General features: G+C 41.4%; 1 protein-coding gene across 1 annotated transcript in view; it reads right to left on the bottom strand.

Annotated features, from left to right (window-relative positions):
* The window catches only part of WWC2 (WW and C2 domain containing 2), a 957,428-nt gene that overhangs the window by 528,660 nt on the left and 407,790 nt on the right, over positions 1–20,978 (bottom strand). Inside the window, exons 4-5 of the mRNA XM_086962466.1 lie at positions 16,215–16,291; positions 3,534–3,613 (exon numbers count right to left, since the gene is read on the bottom strand). Coding sequence (XP_086818592.1) covers positions 3,534–3,613; positions 16,215–16,291 — 157 coding nt within the window. The remainder of the gene's footprint in view (positions 1–3,533; positions 3,614–16,214; positions 16,292–20,978) is intronic.

Raw genomic sequence — 20,978 nt, 5'->3', positions numbered from 1 at the left:
GAACACTGTCTTCATGCCTCCACTGATAAAGACAGCATTTGCTGTTAACAAGGTATTCAGTGCATCTCTTCTACCTAAGAAACTCTAGACTGCAAGTTACTCTACATTCCATAGAATAGCGCATAGAGGTAGAAGTTACGATGCTAGGATTCAGATGACATTTTAACAATGTTCTGCTTAGTGCAGTGTGTGTGTGTAAATCTATGATTAACTAAATCGGTTTGTTACTTTTCCCACGTGTCCCTGATCCCTTTATAGGATTGTTAGTAACCCTAAAGCAATATTTTTATGCAGTGGGTAATTTGTGAAAAAATAAGTGCTGAGGTCCTCATCAAGAGGCAGCTCAAACTAGCCCATTGCGCCTATTAGAACCTCCTATAACAGAACCAACGACTAACCATGAAACCCTACAAGTGGAGTCTCGGTGTAGGCTTAACATCCTGTGATTCTGGGTAAATCACTTAAACTCCCAATGCCTTCCAGAAATGAATGCATCCTTACCTGGTGCTCATGAAAAGTGCACTAGTACCTTTGGGTTAAGTTCATGCTAAAAGCGCCGGTCTTGACAATTAAGTGCCGGTGCCAAGCACCCGAAACCACCGGTTTAAATCAAGCACTGCTTTTAGGGCAATTACATATTACATTGGATACTGCAGAGCTACTTTAACCTGTCTTTCACCTTCATCGTGGTGATTTGAACTAAGTTCACCTGTGGTACCCCTGGCTGAGAAAGCACCCCTTGTAGGATTACGCCAACTTACACAGAAAACAGTTCTTATATATCAAGAAGGAGAATGTCTTTGTGGGAATTTTTGTTTTTAACTATTGCTTTTTGGTGGTATATTTATTATTATGTTGTGTACCCATTTGTCTGTCATGATTTAATGCCATTTATGCAGATAACCACTTATTCTTACTTGGACTGGAGTGTTGTGATCAGAGGTGTTCTGCATGGGCTTGTTCTTTTGGCCCTTGCATCTATGGGCTTGGGCATTCCTCTGCACCAAAGGTAGTGTTGTCCTGTCTAAGCAGATATCATAGAAAGATGGATGGCTGACTGGCAGCCTGCAGGTTGGGATTTATCAATACATAACTGTTAGACCAGGCAACATTGGTGTGGGTTTCCCCTGTATTTTTGCCTTGCCTCCTGTGTTTTTGCTTTGTGTTGGACTTCGTTTTTGCTGGTCTAGATGCTTTGGGCACTTTGCCACTGCTGTTCGGTGCCAAAGTGCAAGTGCTCCCTTTGTAAAGTATTGCTATGGATTAGTGATTCCCTGTTTGGCATATTTGATTTACTAGTCAGTCCCTAGTACAGTGCACTGCGTGTGCCCAGGGCCTGTAAATGAAATGCTGCTAGTGGGCTTGCAGCACTGACTGTGCCACCCACATAAGCAGCCTGTAAATGTAACTCAGGCCTGCCATTGCAAAGCCCATGGGCAGCCTAGGACTGCCATGTCGACTTGGCAAGTGCAACCACTTGCCAGGCCCTAACCTTCCCTTTTCTTACATGTGAGTCACCCCTAAGGTAGGCCCAAGGTGCCCCTGTGGGCAGGGTGCAGTGAATGTAAAAGGTAGGGCATGCCCTGGTGTGTGTGGCATGTCCGGATAGTGAAATACTGCCAAATTCGTTTTTCACTATTGCAAGGCTACATGTTCCCATAGGATAGAATGGGGGTTTTGCTTATAACATCTTATAAATATAACTACCCCTAGGAACAAGGTAGGAATATAACGTTTAGTATGCATGAACTCAGAATGTTAAAATGCATCTTTAAGTGAAGGTGATTTTTACATTCTGTGTTTGAAAATACCCCTGTTAGAAAGTAGGTATTTTCTTGCTTAGCCATCCAGTGTGCCTCTTCTAGGATGTGTACTGACTGTCTGGCTTTGGACTGACAAAGGCTGGGGAGGAGCAGTGGCTCCAGAGGGTCTGGATAAGTCAGGGCAGGCCTGAATAGACCTGGGCTGCATTTAGAGTAGGGGGAGGAGATTTCCTTTCACCTGAATGGGCCTGGTCTTCCTGATACAATGCTGTCTCCACCTCTTTCCAGGAAGCTGCACCAGAGAGAACAGAACTGGTTTTGACTGAGCACAGGGCTTCCCTGCCACCAGAGAACAAAGTATTTTGCGGTATAAAAAGAGGGGCCCAGACACCAGACTTTTAGGTCACTTCTGGGAAATAAAGAGGAACCTTTGCCAAGGAGAAGAGCTAGAGAAACTGGAGGAGGAGTACTGCCCCTTTGCTGTGTGCTGACTGGGGTTGGCCTGCAGTGACTGTTTCTGCCAAGGAAAGGAGAAGGACTTTGCTGTGTGCTGTGTCCCCTGCTTGAGGAAGATCTCCAAGGGCTTGAAGTGGAGCTTGCCCCCTGTTCACGAGGTCTCAGGAACATCAAAGACCTCACCAAGCTTCTGGGTACCGTCTCTGGAACCGCTGTTTTCAGTTGTCTGGAGAAGGAAAGGGTAACCAACCTGGTCATCGAGTCCGTCGCAGGATTCCGTGTCCTGAAGGCACCATAGAGAGCACTGCCTCATTTTGCAAAGCAATCATGGTCTTACTGACTCCGTCAACGAGCCTCTACTTGCACCATGTCCTGTGGGCATCACACTCCGCACCGCTTCTCTACACGCTGCCCTGACGTCATCAACTCCATTACTGTCCGACCCGAACATTGACCAGCGCCGTCGCGCATCATGACCTGCCAGCACTGCACCGAGCACAGTCTCACCCTGCAACGTAAGCATTGGTCTCACCAACCCCTTCAATGAGCCACTGCCTGCACCGAGCCGTGAAGACACCGCATGTTGCAACGATTCCATTTCACATCGCAACTGCAACGGTTGCCCTGGACCAGCTCGTATCATTGTGTCAGCCGCAACAACAAAAGGTACTGCCTCCAAGTCTGTCGACACTTTAGCTAACCCGTATCGACACAGTTGTCTGGAATTGTTAGACAATTTAAAGGTTATTTTACACAGTAACCACTTTTTAAGAGTATTGTATGTTGGATTTTAGTCGTTTTTGGTCTTGTTGGTTTAGATAAAGTTTGCTTATTTTTCTGAACTGGTGTGGTGTCCCTTTGTAGTGTTTTCACTGTGTTACTGTATGCATGCACACATGCTTTACACACTGCTTCTAAGATAAGCTTGTCTGCTTGTGCCAAGCTACCAAGGGGGTGAGCAGGGGGTATTTTAGAAGTGTATCCCCCTTACCCTGACTAGCAAGAAGGGTCCCTACTTGGACAAATTTGCAACTCTCTGCCAACTAGAGACCCCCATTTCTAACAATAACCTATGCACATGATTTACCAATGCACAGACTATAACCTATGCATTCAAGCACAGTTACTGATTTAGTTAGTCAACCCAACACAGACCTGTGATTTTATATAGAAAACAATAAATGACGATATACTGACAATAATTCTGCTTGTACACATCAATCATATGTAATATCAAAGACAAACAACTGTACTGTATTCATTACAGTTTTCCATGTTCTATGAATTTTTGTGTGCAGTTTTTCTGAAACTTACCTTTGCAAAGTTTCGAACCCTTGTTCTTTGTAAAGTAATTCTTGCTTCATTTGATTGAGTTCTCTTTTTAACTTCTTGACCTATTGAGGGAGAATTAGGTGAATGCTAGATTGTTCAATTACTTCAACACATTAATCCTCATATCACTTTTAGTTTCAGTTTAATGGCTTCAAAAAGGAAAATTGCTCCCACTTTAGTGAATGCTAAAAGTGTGCATATTTCAAAAACAATGGACAGAATCATTATTAACTGATATGGTAACCATGCATGTACCAACAGAGTATGGGTAATGTCACAGTCGCTGCCTTAATTCAGGAAGGACCTCAAGACCTGGCTCTTCAACTGAACCGCATATCCATCTCCCCAAGCACTTCTGCACCTTGAGACCCTTAAGGGTGAGTAGTCACGCTTTAGTAGAAACCTGATTGACTGATTAATTGATTGATGTCAACTAAGTGAGTATTAGGCTCTGTTAATTGGAATACGTGCAGTAATTCATATTACTGCACCTATCGTAATTATGTAATTATGAGTTTTTGATAAATATTAGCCGGTCAAACATGCCAATAATTTTTGGGTGAAAAATGTCCTGTATTTAACAAACTGGGTGATTTTGGTAAAGTAAGCCTCAAAATCTGCATGTTATTTTCTTTAACTTTTAAGTGGGTGGTATTTTTTGCACCCAATAAATTCCGATTTGGTGGAGACATATGTATATCACACCAATTAAAGGGTTCCTTGTAATAAGGGCCTTACAGACTCCCAGAGGTGTTGGAATCTCCACAAACCAATTAAATCTGTCAGAATAAATTTCGAGAATGTGGTGAATTCCATAGAAATGGCTCCTCTTGTCAGGTACACCTCCGATGATTTACATCTTATAGAATACAAGGCAGTTAAATGTTAAATGTGATGCCAACTAAACCTGTAGTAACCACGCCCCTAAAAATATGGCTCATTCTATGCCAAAGCAATCAATTCAAATTGGCAGTTCAACGAGGCAACTGAACCGGAGTAATATGGGAGAAGTAATGCTCAGATTGGGCAACATACCTTGCCCTTTAGCACACAAGGTCTGCAGTATACATAATTCCCTTAATACAAGTTCAACAAAGAGGGTTTCCTAATGATTTTAGACTACAAGTGTATTCACCTCTTCACGTCACTCATTATCCTCCCAATCCCAGCCACTAATCAATATCACTTTTGTAATACGTGTTGGGAAAAGAGTTGCTTTCATTTAGTAGTATTCACATCAAGGCCCTCATTACAAGTTAAGAACTAAATTCCAACCCGTCTACAAACATACATCTAGCACAGTCATAGTAGTTATGAGTTAAGTGATAATTATCACACCTGCATCATTTTCCTGCAATAAATGATGCCAGATCAAACCTGCTGAAGTTTAGTTAGATGGAGAATATGAGCTTTGGTACTTGGATTTAAGGCATGCATTTGAAGTCTACAGGTAGCAGAGAGATACTCTCCATGATTTTATTCCACTTGAATCTCATCTCACCAAGGAAACAATGGAAGGAAATGACATATCCTGCGTGTGAAAAACATGGGTGATTAATGTTTCAGGCCCTAAAAGGTAGAGCTGGGAGGAGGATCTTGAAAACCTGGAAGGGGAGAACTGGGTCAGGGCTAAGATGGCAGCTAGGAAACTGGCTATTTTGACCCAGCTGAAGCTAATTGAGGTTAAGCATTTTCACTGAATATACTATACCCCGGATAAACTGTGGAAAATGGTAAGAGGTGGAGGATGTGAGTGCATCAGATGCAGGTTAGCTAGGGGAACATTGATACGTGTGATTAAAGAACGCCCAATCATCCAACAATATTGGTCAGCAATACTCGGTAAATGTACAGGTGTGGTGGGGATCTCGATAAAACACAACTTAAACTGGCGATAGTGGGAGTGTCTGCACGATGAGATGGACACAGGGGTCAGAAAATACGGATAGGTATTGGATGCATACTGGCTAAACAGGACTTAGGGAGCCACTGTAGGTCAAAGGAGGTTCCCCCTTCTCTGAGTGGTTAAGAGAGATGGATTAATGCTCCATTGCTAGGAGTCGGTCCATAACTCCAAGGGGTGTCCCCATAAGCATGCAAATATATAGGGGGGGCCCTGTTGGGATTACCTTAACTGTTTATGCGAGGTCAAAACATAGATGATTATATTCCAAGTGTATAGCAACTGCCTGTGCTTTCAGGTGTCGTTTAAGCCTGGGAAGAAAGACACGTGGCACAACATTGAGCTGTTGTGTATTGGTTATAAGCAATTTGGTATGTAAAACTCAAAATCACAACAAAAAAGCCTTTAAAAAAAAAAAGAAAACCTGCTGAAATTTATTAGGAGGAAAAGGCTTGGAAAAAAGCAAAACATGGGGAATATGCTGTGCTAAAAACCAGTTCTGCATGTTATACCTCATTTTCTTGGTAAAAACGCAAAGAATGAGACATTTAGCAAAAGTGGTAACTATATTAATCCAGGATAATGGTTTATATACACCACACCCTATTCCTACCAAATTGTAATCAGTTTGACTTTGATTCCAAGGAGATCATTAAATTCCTGTCCCTGCGCTACATTAAGTTTGTACACAGATAAAAATTCTGAATTGTGAACAATTCACCTTCGCAGATTTACCCTCAAAGATTTCATGAGGTGAAACATGGCAGTAATCAGGGGAAAGGGCAAGTAAAAGGGAAGAACAGGCACATAATGGTTACATAAATATGGAATCCCTACACTTTGCCTGATTCCGAGTTAGGGAACCCGGAATACGAGGTACTTCTCATACCTGGTAAATATCCTATCCCAAGGTATCAACATTTACCGCTTGCTGTAAATACTCAACCCTGCTTCACTCTACTGGGAATCAGGGCCTCAGAGGATAAATGCCTACTGAGCAAGTTTTAAGGTCAGAGAGTAACACAGGCTGAACCAATAGGCAGCAAATAAGAGCTTCTGATGCAGACTGAGGTCGGAAAGAGATTCTTTCAAGCTCTGCTTAATCTGCACCATGTCAGCTTTTGACACCTTTGATAATTCCATCTTGCTGTTGTGTTTAGCCATGATGTCCAGGTTCTTAGTAAGAGGGAATGGTGGTTAGCCTCTTTTGTGGAGAACCAACATTTGCTTGTGTGCAGCCATTGCTAACAAACCTCAACCTAACCTGTCACTTCAGGGCTGAAGCAGAGACAGGCATTGTCACCCACTGTTCAGTTTCTAAAGGACTCTCATTTGCACTCTACTGTTACCACTGTGCATTAAATGTCATAATTAGAAAAAAAAGATAATTATGGCGTCCAACTTTTATTAAACTTAAACATACCAAAAAGACTCCGAATTAAAGAAGGAAAATATATTGCCATCCTCTCGGTAGCAGCGATTACTTAGGACAAGTACAGCCTATGGGGGAGGATTCAAGTGAAGGATTGAAGTACCTTTCTGAAAAGGGAAACCATATTTCAAATAATTTTAAGGTCGTTCTTTTTCTGAAAGGTATGTCCCGGCGTGGTTGGCTTGCTCAGACTTCTAGCCACGAATGCATGTTTAGTCTGGTACAGGATTTCATTTTCAGTGGATTACCTTTTCTCCGACCGCCACACCTCTTGAGACAAAGGAGTATTCACAATGACACAAGTCATCTATTTTCACCATTTCCTGAGCGGCAGCTACCGTGCCCCATCTGCCCTGGGCCCTGGTGCCACTGCACCACTGATAGATACGCCTCTGAGCACACCAGGTTTGTACTGTTTTTGTAAGCTTTATTATTACCACTCCACTCAGGTTTTAGATTCTTGCAGTTCGAGCGATAAAATAATTCTGTACTGGCCCTGTACCACTACATCCCTCACTGGCAATCAGACAAAGATATTTAAGTTACCAGATCTAGACGTGTCTTTTTGACTGTTACTTAATTCGCCATCTGCTGCCAAAGCACTGCTGCCTCACTGTCGTCATGAAAGTAGCCTGAATGACGCCACCCTGGTTCACATGTACATCTTTTTCATTTCTGATAGGTCTAATATTTTTCACAACACAGACAAATGTACAATCGAAATTGGCCACTCGAAGGGTCCATCATTCCAGGTTCAATTTGCTATTTTAATTCTCCAAATAATGCATTTTCCATTTTCACCGATCTCACTTTTCGGAGGAGAATTCATTTTTAAATCAATATATGGGAACGTGTTGATAATGTGTCTAAAACTAGACACTGCAATTCAATTAAAAAGCCCTGGGATCAACACTCGATGGCCACAGCTGTGTTGTGAAGGAGATGTTGTGAGGGGCTGTGTTACTAACCTTAGGACCCTTAGTCCAGTTTGTCCAATCCAGATGTGGCAGAATGTTTCACACCATGACTTCAGTCAGTCCAGGCACCAGCTCATACACACTTTGGAGAGGGGGCACACAGTGTACCACACCTCCTTCCTTTCGTAACTTACACCACATGAAGATACTCTCTGATCCACCCAAAGGCACACAAACCTAGACCCTAACCAGACAAACTGCCGCGCAGCACTTAGGCCTCAAGACCCTCTTCACAGAAGACGCCATGCCTGGAAACAACAATCCACCTCCAGATGAAGGAAAACAAGATTATTGGAAACCACAGAACCCCTTCAATCACCAAGAAAACGAACATATTTGACCATCCAAACCAAATGCACAGGACAACTGTAGCATATCCCCACAACTAATGGTAAACTCAACACCACTGACAACTCTGTACGGGAAGACAATGCAAGTGAACACTATCATGGGTCGCCATGTTACACAAACAATGCATGGGACAATCACAATATATCCATTGAAAAATACCCAAATCCTTCACCATCCTCCCTCTTATAACACAATTCCGACCATAAAATTCAGAACGACATGCACATCAATCCAACAGACCTTTGGTGTAAACAAAAGAGCAGCATACAGAGCTGAATACATCGCAAAAACATCCATTCTCTAGGGAAATTAGACAAAATTCCCTATAGCTCCATGACATGCAATTAGTTTATGTGAATAAGGCAAATTATATATACATTTGAACAGACAGTATATAAATGCCCAACAAATGCACAATATAAATATGCAAAGAAAAGAAAGTTTAGAGTATCCTGTCTAGCACTTCCTCAGTCACGTTACAGCTCTCTTACCATGCTTTTGGTTTTTGTAGCACAGTCTCAAATAGACAAAACATGTAAGAAAACCATCTTCTGTAAAAGATGCTTCTGCTGCAATATTAGAGTCATCTTTAAAGTATTAACCAACTCCTCGCTTTATCAAAAAAAAAATCAAAACATGAAGACCTATTGGCTGAAACCATTTTTAAACATATCTTTATTAGGTTATTATGTTATTCATTATATCAAAACAATTCTCCACAGCATGGTTTAGAAATATAGTAAATTTCACTGTAGCGTTGTTTACAATTATGAACGGATGTAGTGAATGAATGAATACTTTATTCGATATTTGCATTTCATAAAAGTACAAACAGTACAACATGGAAGATGTAGTTCTTCAAGATAAAGATAGCGCTTGGTACACCAATTGCATTACAATCATTGTTATACACTGTCTGTTGAAACCATACAGTGTAGCTCATTTGGTACCTTCATGTGACCTCAGCTAACGTCAAATAGGCGTGATCCTGTCCAAATGTGTTTGATGGTTTGACTTTTCACCTACTCCCTGTAAATGGACAAGCGCAAACGTCATGCAAGAAGGTTGAGTATCTGTCAGAGGTGTGAGACCAGAAAAAATCCTTACTTAAGGCAATTAAGGAAGTACTAATGGACCTACGAGGATGTTAATCACGGTTAGCTTAAGGGTTTTTTCTCAACGGCAACTGCATTTAAGGGATCGCTGATGAAGAAAAGTCCATGTTTTTTGGACACAATCAAAGGGCTGATGATTTAGTAAAATGTAAGTATAAAGCCATTAATGCACCTGCTTTGACACCTTTTGGGGAAGTTGCTGAATATATATTTAACAAGATATAGAGAGCAAAGGGATTTTTATCCACTCAAGTGGACGGAAGGGTACTCCCAGTCCCCTGGTTTACTAGTTCTATAACAAATAGGAGGAGTACCACCAAAGATGAGGCTATACAGCCAGTATCGGTGGAATGAGACCGTGATTTGTAAGAAGAAGTCCTTCTTTGTTTCTTAAGGAACCCCTCACTCACCGACCTGGTCGGTGACATGCTTCATCATCGGGGCCACCTTGACAGCCGAGTGCCGTCAAGGTGTGCTGCGACACCTGAAAATACAGTGGAGCGGGTATGTGAGTGATGAATGTGAAAAAAAGGTCAGTGGGTTAAAAATTGTCCTGGTATGACTTAATATTATTTATTGTAAGGCTACTGGACAATGTTAAAAATAGTGTGTGTAGATACAGTAAAGGCGTTAATAGGACCTAGTGTATCTGAATTTATGTGATAGGTCTACATGTTTCAAACCATAGGTGGGAGTTACCGGTTTTTCTTCAGGACCATGAAAATGAAAGGAGTTGGGTGGTCAGGGTACACTAACGCCCTGCCATACCTGCAACCCTCTCAGCAACCTATTTAGCAATTTGCTAAATGGGTAAAAAAACTTGCAACCAAGTATGGTTACTGAAAATGGCAAAAACCTGTGAAAAAGAAAAGGATTATAAGTCACAAAAGGTTGTTTACATGCCTGTAACGTAGTGAAGTGACGTAGTCCGTTCTGTCTCTGAGTCATTCCACACACCGTAACAGCGAATTGTGCAGCATGCGGTGTACCAGTATAATATATAGATGGGAACAGAAAGTTTCCTTGAATAGCACACCTATCAATATTGGTGTGACTGTGTACATATATCTCTATGTTTAAACCAGTCATACACAGGCTCCATAGTGCGTGCCTAACTCATGACTGTGTTTTAATTAGTGTCAGGAGAATGCCGACGTGGTAATATGCCAACTTGAACCAAAGTCACAATACATACAAGACAAAACAAACACACAACATATATATAGTCAAAGATTTAAGAAATGCTCACTTCTCAGTGGAGAAATGCTTGCTGCACGGGAATTGAGGGGAGGCAGCAAAGCTCAAAAGAACGTATTCTGTGAAACCAAGGGGAAAAGAATAACGGTAGAGACAAAATCAGTATACCGATTGCTCTCATATCTCCTTTGCGGAAATAGACCGGAAACCGAAGCGTTTCCATTAGCGAGGGTGTTACTTACAGTTTTCTGGCTTAACGAGTGACTTCTCACCTAGTCCGCCCCTCCGTGTACCCGTGTTTGGCAGAAAGGCAGCGCCGGGTTTAAAGGCGACTGCCATTGCGGGCGCGGAGGGCGTGGCTGGCTGGCGTCGCGTGATGACGTCACTGGATCACGTGAGCGTCGCGCGCGCGCCGGGTTGCTGTAGCAACCAAAGGTAAATACAGACCTCCGTAAAAAACGGAGCGTGTTGTTACTGGCGATCAAAAATAAGGGGATTACCTAAGGAAAGGGTAATGGCGCATATATGGTCACTAGTTTTAATGAAGTAAAGGGACATGCAAGTATTATGCACGAATAGGAGAAAGGGGGTGGGGGTTGATATTTTTACTATATAAACCTCAGTTTGTGAATGGATTTAAGGAAAAAACGCTAGGATGAGAGGAGTATCTTTCTCACTATTATGAAAGAATGTGGTGACTTCTGAGTTCTTTAACAGAGTACAGAGGCCCAAGGGATATTATCATTGAGGCCATGTTTGTTGGTGGACAGCCTATACACCCATCTTTGTTCTTTTTCAAAAAGGCGTTTCTGGATGTTCGGTCCAGGGGTGATTTGTTCAATTACAGTCCAGAACATGTCATTAGGTGTGTGGCCTTTTTCGAGGAAGTGGTCTGTTAGTCGGGTCGCATTTTTCTTGCAGCGAATAGTGCTGCGATGCTCACAGATCCTTTGTTTTACCTTCCTGGTCGTCATCCCAACATATCTTTTTCTGCAGGTGCATTCGATCAAGTATACTACATTCTCGCTGTTACAGTTTGTGTGTGCAATTTGTTTCCAAGTTTTTCCAACCTCTAAATCCAGAGTCTTTGTGTTTTTGGTTAAATGGCACACGCTGCAATCGCCACAGCGGAAGTGTCCAGTCACATCTGGTAGGCCCCAAGTCCTGGTGATGGAAGCTGTTGGAGGGGTCTTTTTTATCTTGGGTCTGGTATTCACAAGAGTGTCTTTTAAGCTTTGTGATTTTTTAAAGGAAAAAAGTGGTTTTTCCCAGTGCAGATTCCCAGTGTTTATTATGTTCCAATGTTTGTTTATGCTCTTGGTTACTTGATTCGATATGGAATTGAAAGTAGTAACACAGGTCAAGGGAATTTCTGCCTCATTCTTGGTTTTCTCTTCAAGGAGTGCCTCTCTGGGTTGGTTCCTTGCCCTCTTTTGACATTTGTTCACTATTCTCTTAGGGTATCCACGGGTGTCTAATTTTTTTGAAAGTTCGTCTGCTTGTGTTTTATAATCAGACAATTTACTGCAATTTCTACGCAGTCTCAGAAACTGTCATTGTTATACACTGTCTGTTGAAACCATACAGTGTAGCTCATTTGGTACCTTCATGTGACCTCAGCTAACGTCAAATAGGCGTGATCCTGTCCAAATGTGTTTGATGGTTTGACTTTTCACCTACTCCCTGTAAATGGACAAGCGCAAACGTCATGCAAGAAGGTTGAGTATCTGTCAGAGGTGTGAGACCAGAAAAAATCCTTACTTAAGGCAATTAAGGAAGTACTAATGGACCTACGAGGATGTTAATCACGGTTAGCTTAAGGGTTTTTTCTCAACGGCAACTGCATTTAAGGGATCGCTGATGAAGAAAAGTGCAAGTTTTTTGGACACAATCAAAGGGCTGATGATTTAGTAAAATGTAAGTATAAAGCCATTAATGCACCTGCTTTGACACCTTTTGGGGAAGTTGCTGAATACACTGTTGCTGAGCCCCTGAAAGAGAAAGGGGAAAAGAAAGGAACATACTGGAAACAACCTGCTCCATACTCTTTAGATGCATGTTATATGACAATGGTATATGGGTTTACCACAGGTTTTATACTTGAATATAAAAATAGCCTCCAGCCTGCTAAGAGCTCCTAAATGAGCCTGCTACATATTTAGATCATTGGTATAAGCAATATGCCACTGGAAGTGGGCGAGGGTAACCATCCTCTTAAAATAAATTTCCTAGGAGTAGGCAAGGGTCTGCAAAACACTGTATGAAGTTGTACAATCAACTGGTATTGATAGAGCAGTGAAAAGCCGGAAAATTGTGGGTTTATTTCACTCTACTCCCACTACCGCTTTTGAATTGATTGGGAACCATTATGCCTGTTCAAATCTAAAACCATGTTGGCTAGCCAAGCATAAGCATTAAGAGGTAAAATCAACGCATGAAATACCCGGTGAAAAATTTAAAAGAAAGCAACTGGAAGTAAATAATGACATGGTTGTAAAAGAAAACCATGGTGAGAGCGGATCTTTGAAAAATAGGCTTGGGTCAAGGTCAAGAATCTGTGTTTCATCTGTAAAGGTAATTCAAAATGTCCAATGCCACATAGAGTTCTAGAGAAAGCCAAGTATTCTCTTAAACTGGATGATGCGAACTGGTAGCATCTTATCCCAAAGTTGTAAAGTGTACAAGCAGTTAGTGCGTAAGATTTTGAAGAGCTGTAGGCGGAATACGATCAAACAAACTAGGCCTTAAATGTGTCTTCCTGTAATACGTTTTGAGTTTCAGATAACTCTAGAGGATCAATGAGGCTAGTTTGAAGACACAAGTATATGGTGCAATTCTGGGCAGCACAAGAAGAACAAGACCAAGCATCTGAAAGATTCTGTGTGGAAATATTATATCAGCTTTTGATGTCTTTCTTGATCTTTCATATTGAGACTGTTGGCTCTATTGTATGATTTTTACTGCTCTAGCAATAGTTCTTATTTTATTTTATTTGTGCATAAATGGTAGATCTGTTGTTTGTGTAGCTTTACCTTGTTCCCTTGTTATCCTATTCTTCCCTGTGTTGTATTTTGCGTCCCTGGTCTCGAGCTTTGCGTCTTGTATCTGTTGTGTACTCTGGCATGTCTTTCTTGACCCCTTTTTCCCATCACGTCTGTATTCACATGTCACGTGCTTCTGCCTGGTGTAGTTTTAAATCACAGTGAAGACTGAGTGCTGTTGCTGTACCTCTTGGACCCTCTGCCATGACGCTGTGGGAGTCTTCAATAAATAATTGCTTTTTTTGGCCACGTTGTAGCCACCATACTTAAACACCTTCGTTGTCAAAACGTTCTCAGTGATTTTAGCTTAAAGGCTTTGGCTCTTCATTGGCTCTTCATTGGCTCTTCATTCTCCCCGATTCAAAGGCAATACATTTTGTCTCAATGAAAACGTGACCATTTATTGCTACAAATTAGGTGCTGCTCTTGGCCGACCAGAGTAAACTCTTATTTATATTTTGCTGTTGCTCACTTGTCAGAGTCCTGTGCTCAGGTCACTGTCCTCTAAGGTCACTGTCCTCTAAGGTCAGTTTGGTTCACTTCACAACCCAAACGTTTCTCGGACAATCATTTGAAGACTGCTAGGAAGTCTACCATGTCACACATCCTTTTAAGAGTGCAAGGAAACTCGGTATTGCCAATGGCAGAGGCACGGATGACGCCACCAAAGGAAAGCATTGCTAACTGCCAAAAATGGGACAAACTGCCCAATTTAGGTTTGTCAATCTGCACCATTGATAGCAAAATTACTTCTGCATTACACCACCATATAAATTACAAAAGTCTTAGTAGTGTCTTTGATGGGAGACATTTGACGCATGCCTACTTTGGGGATACACTGCCAGTACCCACATGGTGCACGACTCTGCCAAGGTGGAATACCCTACACCATTCTTAGGGCAACCTCATCTCCTCTGGACATTCATGCAAGCTTATAAGTCCTAAAATGCAAAGTGTTAATAAAAGCTGACTATGTATTTTTGAATCACTCTTTTGTAATAAATAATAAATTATTTTGTATATTCTTACACTCGGAGTGATAAATGTTGATAAAATCTATTTGCTCATTCATTTATGAGGAAACCTTTAGGAATACATTATTGTTGTAGGAATGGTTAGACTACTATCACCAAATTATCCCCCTCAAGCCTTCCCCTTAGATAGTTGCTTCTTACTAGATGGCAGTCGCTTAGAAAAACATTAACTCAAGCCACGGTTGCAAAGTGGTGCTTATTTTTCCTATTATAATTCTAAACCAATGTCATAACCAGCTAATTTGACTATATATCTTCTTCAAAATCTCCAGGAATCCTCATCACCCTCCTGGTTAACTCGCTCAACTAACCTCACGCATCTTATTAAACACGATTATTCTCACAGACTAGTTGGCAACCTCTCCTGTGCCCCTTAAGACTATTTGGCCCACATACCATCAAGCCCTAATCACTCTCTTCCAACAAAACAGGAAGCGTTGGGCAATTTACTTACTTGAATTTGGGTCCACCTTCGTGACATCGGTTGAGAAATCTCAAATAACAACCTCTAGCACAGCTTGATTAAATCATCTGGGTCATATCCAACACTTACCTCTTCCTCGCCGGGTCTCATCCCTTTCTTGCTCCTCCAAACTAGCCAGTCTCACACTGCTCTCTAGCACCCACTCACAATGTTCAATAACTGCAATAGTAAACCAATTGCTAAGACGGAGTCATCCCGTCTTCCAACTATAGTCATGCCTACAAGCTCCCTGACCTCTCTAAAAGACTAGAACACCTAGAAATCCTGTTACAAGCTGAGAGGCACTGAATTTGGGGGTTGAATTCCTTCCATCCAATTATGAGTGGGCTGTTGTGACTGGAACAAGATTTACTGGGTCAAGTAACAATGGACCCGATTTTAGCGCCTGGTTAAATCACCGCGGGCCTGAGCTGCAGTGCACCCAGCCCATTGCCTGGCCTCCACCGCCCCATCTTCCAAGATACAGGGAGAGCTGGTAATGCTCCTTCTGCCAAGCAACCTCCTTCTCTCTTACACCCTCCACATAAACAACCCTCCACGACAAAGTAACCCTCCTGTCCACATTTACTACATTCTTAAAGCAGGTAGTAATGTAAGCATTAATCCCCATGGAAAAGGGAATAATGTGCAAAATACCACTTGGTAAAAACAAATTCACATATTTCTCCCCCAATTTGTGGGGATTCATGTGGCACTGCACAGTAAAAGCAAGTTGTTAACATATGGCACCTGTATGTACAGGGTACACAGTTCCCATCACCCTGGTGCTATGCAGCTTGTAATCATGCCTGGTAATCAAAAAACCCACCAGCCCCTAACCTCCCAGAGCCCATTCAGCCCACAACAACCTGGACTCCCCACCATCAACATCTCTCTCACAAGTGACTAGTCTCCTTACCACAGCATACCATAACTATCAATCCCCTCTCTTCATTCTTCCAGGACTATTAGCTGAATGTGACACAGCTGACCATCACAGTAGCTATTGATACCCCCTTATGAATATGAAGTACACAGCTCAAACTGTTTCACCTCTCATGTTTTAAATTACTCTCTTTCTGTTTCATGGTGCTTCTAATACTCTTTGCACAAACACCTACCACCCGCCATGATGGATTAGCATCCTTACCCGAACTCTTGTTGTTGAGATCTCTGCCTTCAGAATGTCCGGATCATACTTTGTGCTGGATGAAGAACCTGAAAATACTTGAAACAAAACATGAGACATGTTAATACAAATGCATGACTTGAGATTTAATGCTACCCCCTAAAACAAGGCGTAATTCCTACACCGCAGCCATTAATTTGAGATACCAACTGCCTCAATCACTGTGTCAACAGCCAGTAAATAGCCACCAGCCAAGTTATTCACAGCAGAAAAATTAACAGCTCTCCACAATAACACCAACACACAGCCCCAAATGACCCGCATACGGCCAATGTATCCCCACCTAAATGGTAAAAATAAATGTAACTATAGAGCTAATTTTAAGTTATGTGGTAGTGAAGAATTCTCAGATTTCTTTAGGAGATGCTAAAGCTGTAAAATCTCAACGTTGGAATGCCACCTGATAAAATACACTTTAAAAAACAATTATATTCGGATATTAAGATAAATTCTAAGCAAAAATGTGGCATACAGTAATAACAAGATAGAGCTGTCATTCTTCCTTTTTTTATAAAATGAACATGGCTTAATTCACTTGTGATGGTGAGCTAAGTAAATTGCACAATATAACAGAATGTTTACAGGAGCAATGACGAGGGAAACTGCTGTGATTACACTACCCCTTTAAGCAGCTCTCTGCTCTCACTGGTTGAGATGTATGACTGCCAACCCAAAGTTATGTTTTAATGGTGTTATTATCCGTAAAGACTCCGTACTCCAACTTGTGATTCATCCTGACAGTGTATACCAGGAAATATGTTAGGACAGCACAAAAGTTCATAAATAGGAACCACAGTTTAGCTGGGGATTGTAAATAGTGCCAGCCTAGATCTTCAAATTCGTAGACTAAATAACTGATCTAACGGTTGTGGACCTATGGCTACTTCTATGAAGAAAAGACAGAACTTAAAAAACCTGCATCCTCCTTCTTTAGAGACTGACAAAATGTCTCTGGCTTATAAGCAACTAAATCACAATCTCTCTCAATGGTGCAATCCTAATAGGCGAGTTCATGACAAACCATTGTTCTGAAAATTCTGGACAAACCGTTGTTGTGAAACAGTTATTTTCATAATGTGGGGCCGGTGCCTTTTCAGCTACTTAAATCAGTAAGTATTATTCAAGACACAGAAATGAGAAAATAAATAATCAAAGTACTTCACGTCTATACCATTTAACCTCATGCGCGCGGGCCGTTTTCCCGCTGTGCGCTAAGTTTTAAAAAAACCCGCGTTACATGACGAGCTCAGCTCGTCATGAGCGTACGACAGGCGTAACTCATGACGAGCTAAGCTCGTCATGAGCGTCGAAGGGGTTAAGTAGCTAAAATTGAATGGTGTGCGCAGGGATGGAAGAATATCCAGGGATTTGCTCTGTAGTATTCCAAAAAAGTTCTTTATTGAGTATATTTCATAAATGACAAACAGTTCAGCCAACACGTTTCGTTCTCATTGAGAACTTCATCAGGGCTTCTCAGGTTAAAACCCGTGTGGAAGGCTAAAAATCTGTTAACTGTACGCACAGCAGCTACCTCGAACACCAAAGAAATCTCAATCCAAAGTAAAAAATGTTTATCAGTAATATGTCTGAAGCAAGAACTCCCAATGTTGTCCCAAATCCAATAGACTAGATAGGTTCAAGGACATTCCCTCAAATATCTGAAGATGGTATTTCTGAATTGATTTAGTTATGGTAGAAAAAAGGTCACAATCCAAGTCATATGAAGATGGAGTCCAGCAGAATTATGATCTGGGGCAAGCATGAATAAATTTGCCTTTGAAAGATAAGGATTTTCATGAAAGAGATATTCTCTGGTGTCCCGAAATAGTCTTGAAGCAAGTACTTCTTCAAGGTTATCAGAGCAATATTTCCAAAGTAAAGGTGGGCACTAACCCAAGGCCACAATCCGGCCTGTAGAGATGACGACGGCTTCCGAGGATAAATATACCAACGGTGTCCGTGTTGCCGGAAACGTAGCCTTGCACAGTTTAGTAGCTAGACAGTTGACAGACCATACTGCTTTTTCCATTGCCCTCGAATATTTACCTCAGGGTTTTACACTATTCTACATAGCATGATGTCTCCTGGTTACATCTTAACTTCCACAAAATAACCATCTGTGCTATAAAAACTATCATCTTCCGGGGTCATTAACGTAGCAACACATCATCATGATTTTTTATGCTTATTGTCAATGAAAAAATAAGCTATTTGCATATTATATCTAAAATAATATCATTCTGAAAGGTCACAAATTCTGTGTGATAATCCATGCCCTCAGGAGGAGGAGCCATACTAACTCTGAAACACCCTAAGATACAGAATGCTAGAAAGGTTGTGATGCGGTGTTGGGTTGTAGTGTTACAGCACTGCATATCAATAAAAACATAGCTAAAAATACCAGTTATAGAGGGGCCAGTCTGCCCTTAACACATCTTATCATAAAATGATGAGTGAAACTCAAGGGAAAAACGACACCTTGACCACTGAGTACTCTGAAATGCATCTCGCCAGGAGAAAAATAACGAAACCCACTTATCCTTCCAGCTGCTCTCAACAGTAGAAAAAAACTATTTTGCAAGTCTTTATTTTCATATAGGGTCATAATTTCAAAAAGCGTATGAGACAAACATTTGAACCTTAAAAGAAACATAAATCCAACAGTTCCCCTGTGCCACCCTAATTGCCAGAGAACAATGGCAGAATTGTTACCTGAGCACTATCAAAGATGAGAGTGATGGGGTTTCCCACATGTAGGACTCTAGGTACCCAGTCTATGTGAAATGTTAGCCTTCCAGGGCTCCTCGGCTCCAGGGTTGGTGTGGATGGGAAGCTAATCACTAGCAGGAGCAGAGCTGGTGTTGAGTGAACTGGAGTATAGTGCAACCAAATTCTCACAATTGCAATAAAAATATGAATGTCTAGCCAAAATTGTGAGTGCACAACACTTGAATAATAGCTCAAAAATATGTTATAGTACGAGTGGGAATCAAATAGTATAAAGCACACAATAATCGTCCAATGGATGTAGGCGATGGTATGTACATGTTTGAAACTCAAAAGATTTGATCCATATAATAATAAAATAGTAACACAACATAACTCAGTCTATCTATAGATGACATAATGTTATTTGCGATCGCAAAATGGTTTTGAACCCCAGAAAACTCCTTAAATGTTAATACAATCCCAACAGCACTGCATTTACTAGAACACCGGAAATAGGAATGTTTGCCAAGATGTACTGGTCGAGACTGTTATGTTGTGCTTTTTTATAATTATTCAGTGTGTCGCTTTAAGGCTCGTGTTAGTCTGTGGAGCAGCGGGGGGGCAGATTTTGTTGCTTTGTAGACTTCTTTGCAGCCTTTGCAGCCTTTGATCTCGTTGATATAATCCGCCTTGGGGAGGCATTGAGAAAATTAGAGATCACTAAAGACCTCTTAAAGCTTATTCAAGAGCTGCATAGAAGGAATTGGGCCCAGGTTATTCTGGATACCATGGGGACCTTAACTAAGAAAATACAAGTAAACAATGGGTTGAGACAGGGATGAGTTTTAGCCCCGTTACTCCTCTCTCTCTTTTTTGCTGATCTGCCAGAGACTCTAACCGCCGCAAATGGATAGAGCCCTAAGATGAATGGCATGCCTCCTGTATGCAGACGATCTTGTCATTTTAGATCAGACTGAAATAGGCCTCAAAAGGAAATTTGAGAAATTTGAGAATTATTGCAGGTAGAAAAAATAAGTGGCGACTATGGACAAAACTCGAGTGCTTTGCTTTGGGAAAACTAAAAACAAATTTAACTGGCACTTAGGTTCCTAGAGACTGGAAGTAGTTACTGAGTACTTTGGAATTTGGTTTGAGCGGTCTCTGAAATGGAATATCCACCTAGAGGTCCTAAAGACTAGAGCTGTTGCCTCGGGGAGCGGGCTGAAAAAGTTTAAGAAGTCTTTTAGAGATATGTCAAGCAGCCCGGTGCTAAAAGCCTGTGAAGCAATGATCCCCCGCAACTCCTATTTGGAGCTGAATTGCTATATATGAGCAGAAAAGACAGGTGGGATACTGAGGAGGGAACATTTTTTAAGTATTTACTGTCTCTACCTAGTTCAGCTATGATCCCAGCAATAAGATTGGAAACAGATATGATCTCATGGAATATGTTGCCTGTAAAAGCCCTAATAAGATTCTGGGGGAAACTGAATGGGGAAGATGGACAGAACATTTCTCAGTTGTACATGAATTAAATTGTGCACAGTGAATTAAAATGGGCAAGAGGGACTAGGGCTAACCTGGTCACCGTCTGCACTGCTATGAAAGTTCAGCAGCTTCCGCAGTCCTTACATATTGATATTTCCAAAAGTGCGCTAAAAGCATTATCGTATGAAAATGACTACCAATATCTAAGAAAGAAACAATCTGTAGATTTTATGTCAAATGCATGGCGTTATAAAGTAAGTTACCCATACGTGGACGCTTTACCAAATCCGTTGTTAAGATACCAAGTGCTGAGGGTAAGAATTGGTCTTATTCCATGTAAGATAAGTTACATGGCAAAAGCAAAAACGATTGGCATAGGAGGGAATTGTGTCTATGGATTGAACACCAAATGTGATATGTTGCATATTTTGTTGGATTTTTAAAACTCAGACAACAGCTGAGACAATGGTTACGCCAAATATTCTTGAAATATGGAATTATGACTCGAGGGCATGCCACAGAACTTTT

The sequence above is a fragment of the Lissotriton vulgaris genome, chromosome 3_1, assembly GCF_964263255.1.
Source record: "Lissotriton vulgaris chromosome 3_1, aLisVul1.2, whole genome shotgun sequence".
NCBI classification, from domain to species: Eukaryota; Metazoa; Chordata; class Amphibia; order Caudata; family Salamandridae; genus Lissotriton; species Lissotriton vulgaris.
The sequence above is the reverse complement of the archived record's forward strand: the minus strand, read 5'-3'. Positions and strand labels throughout refer to the sequence as shown.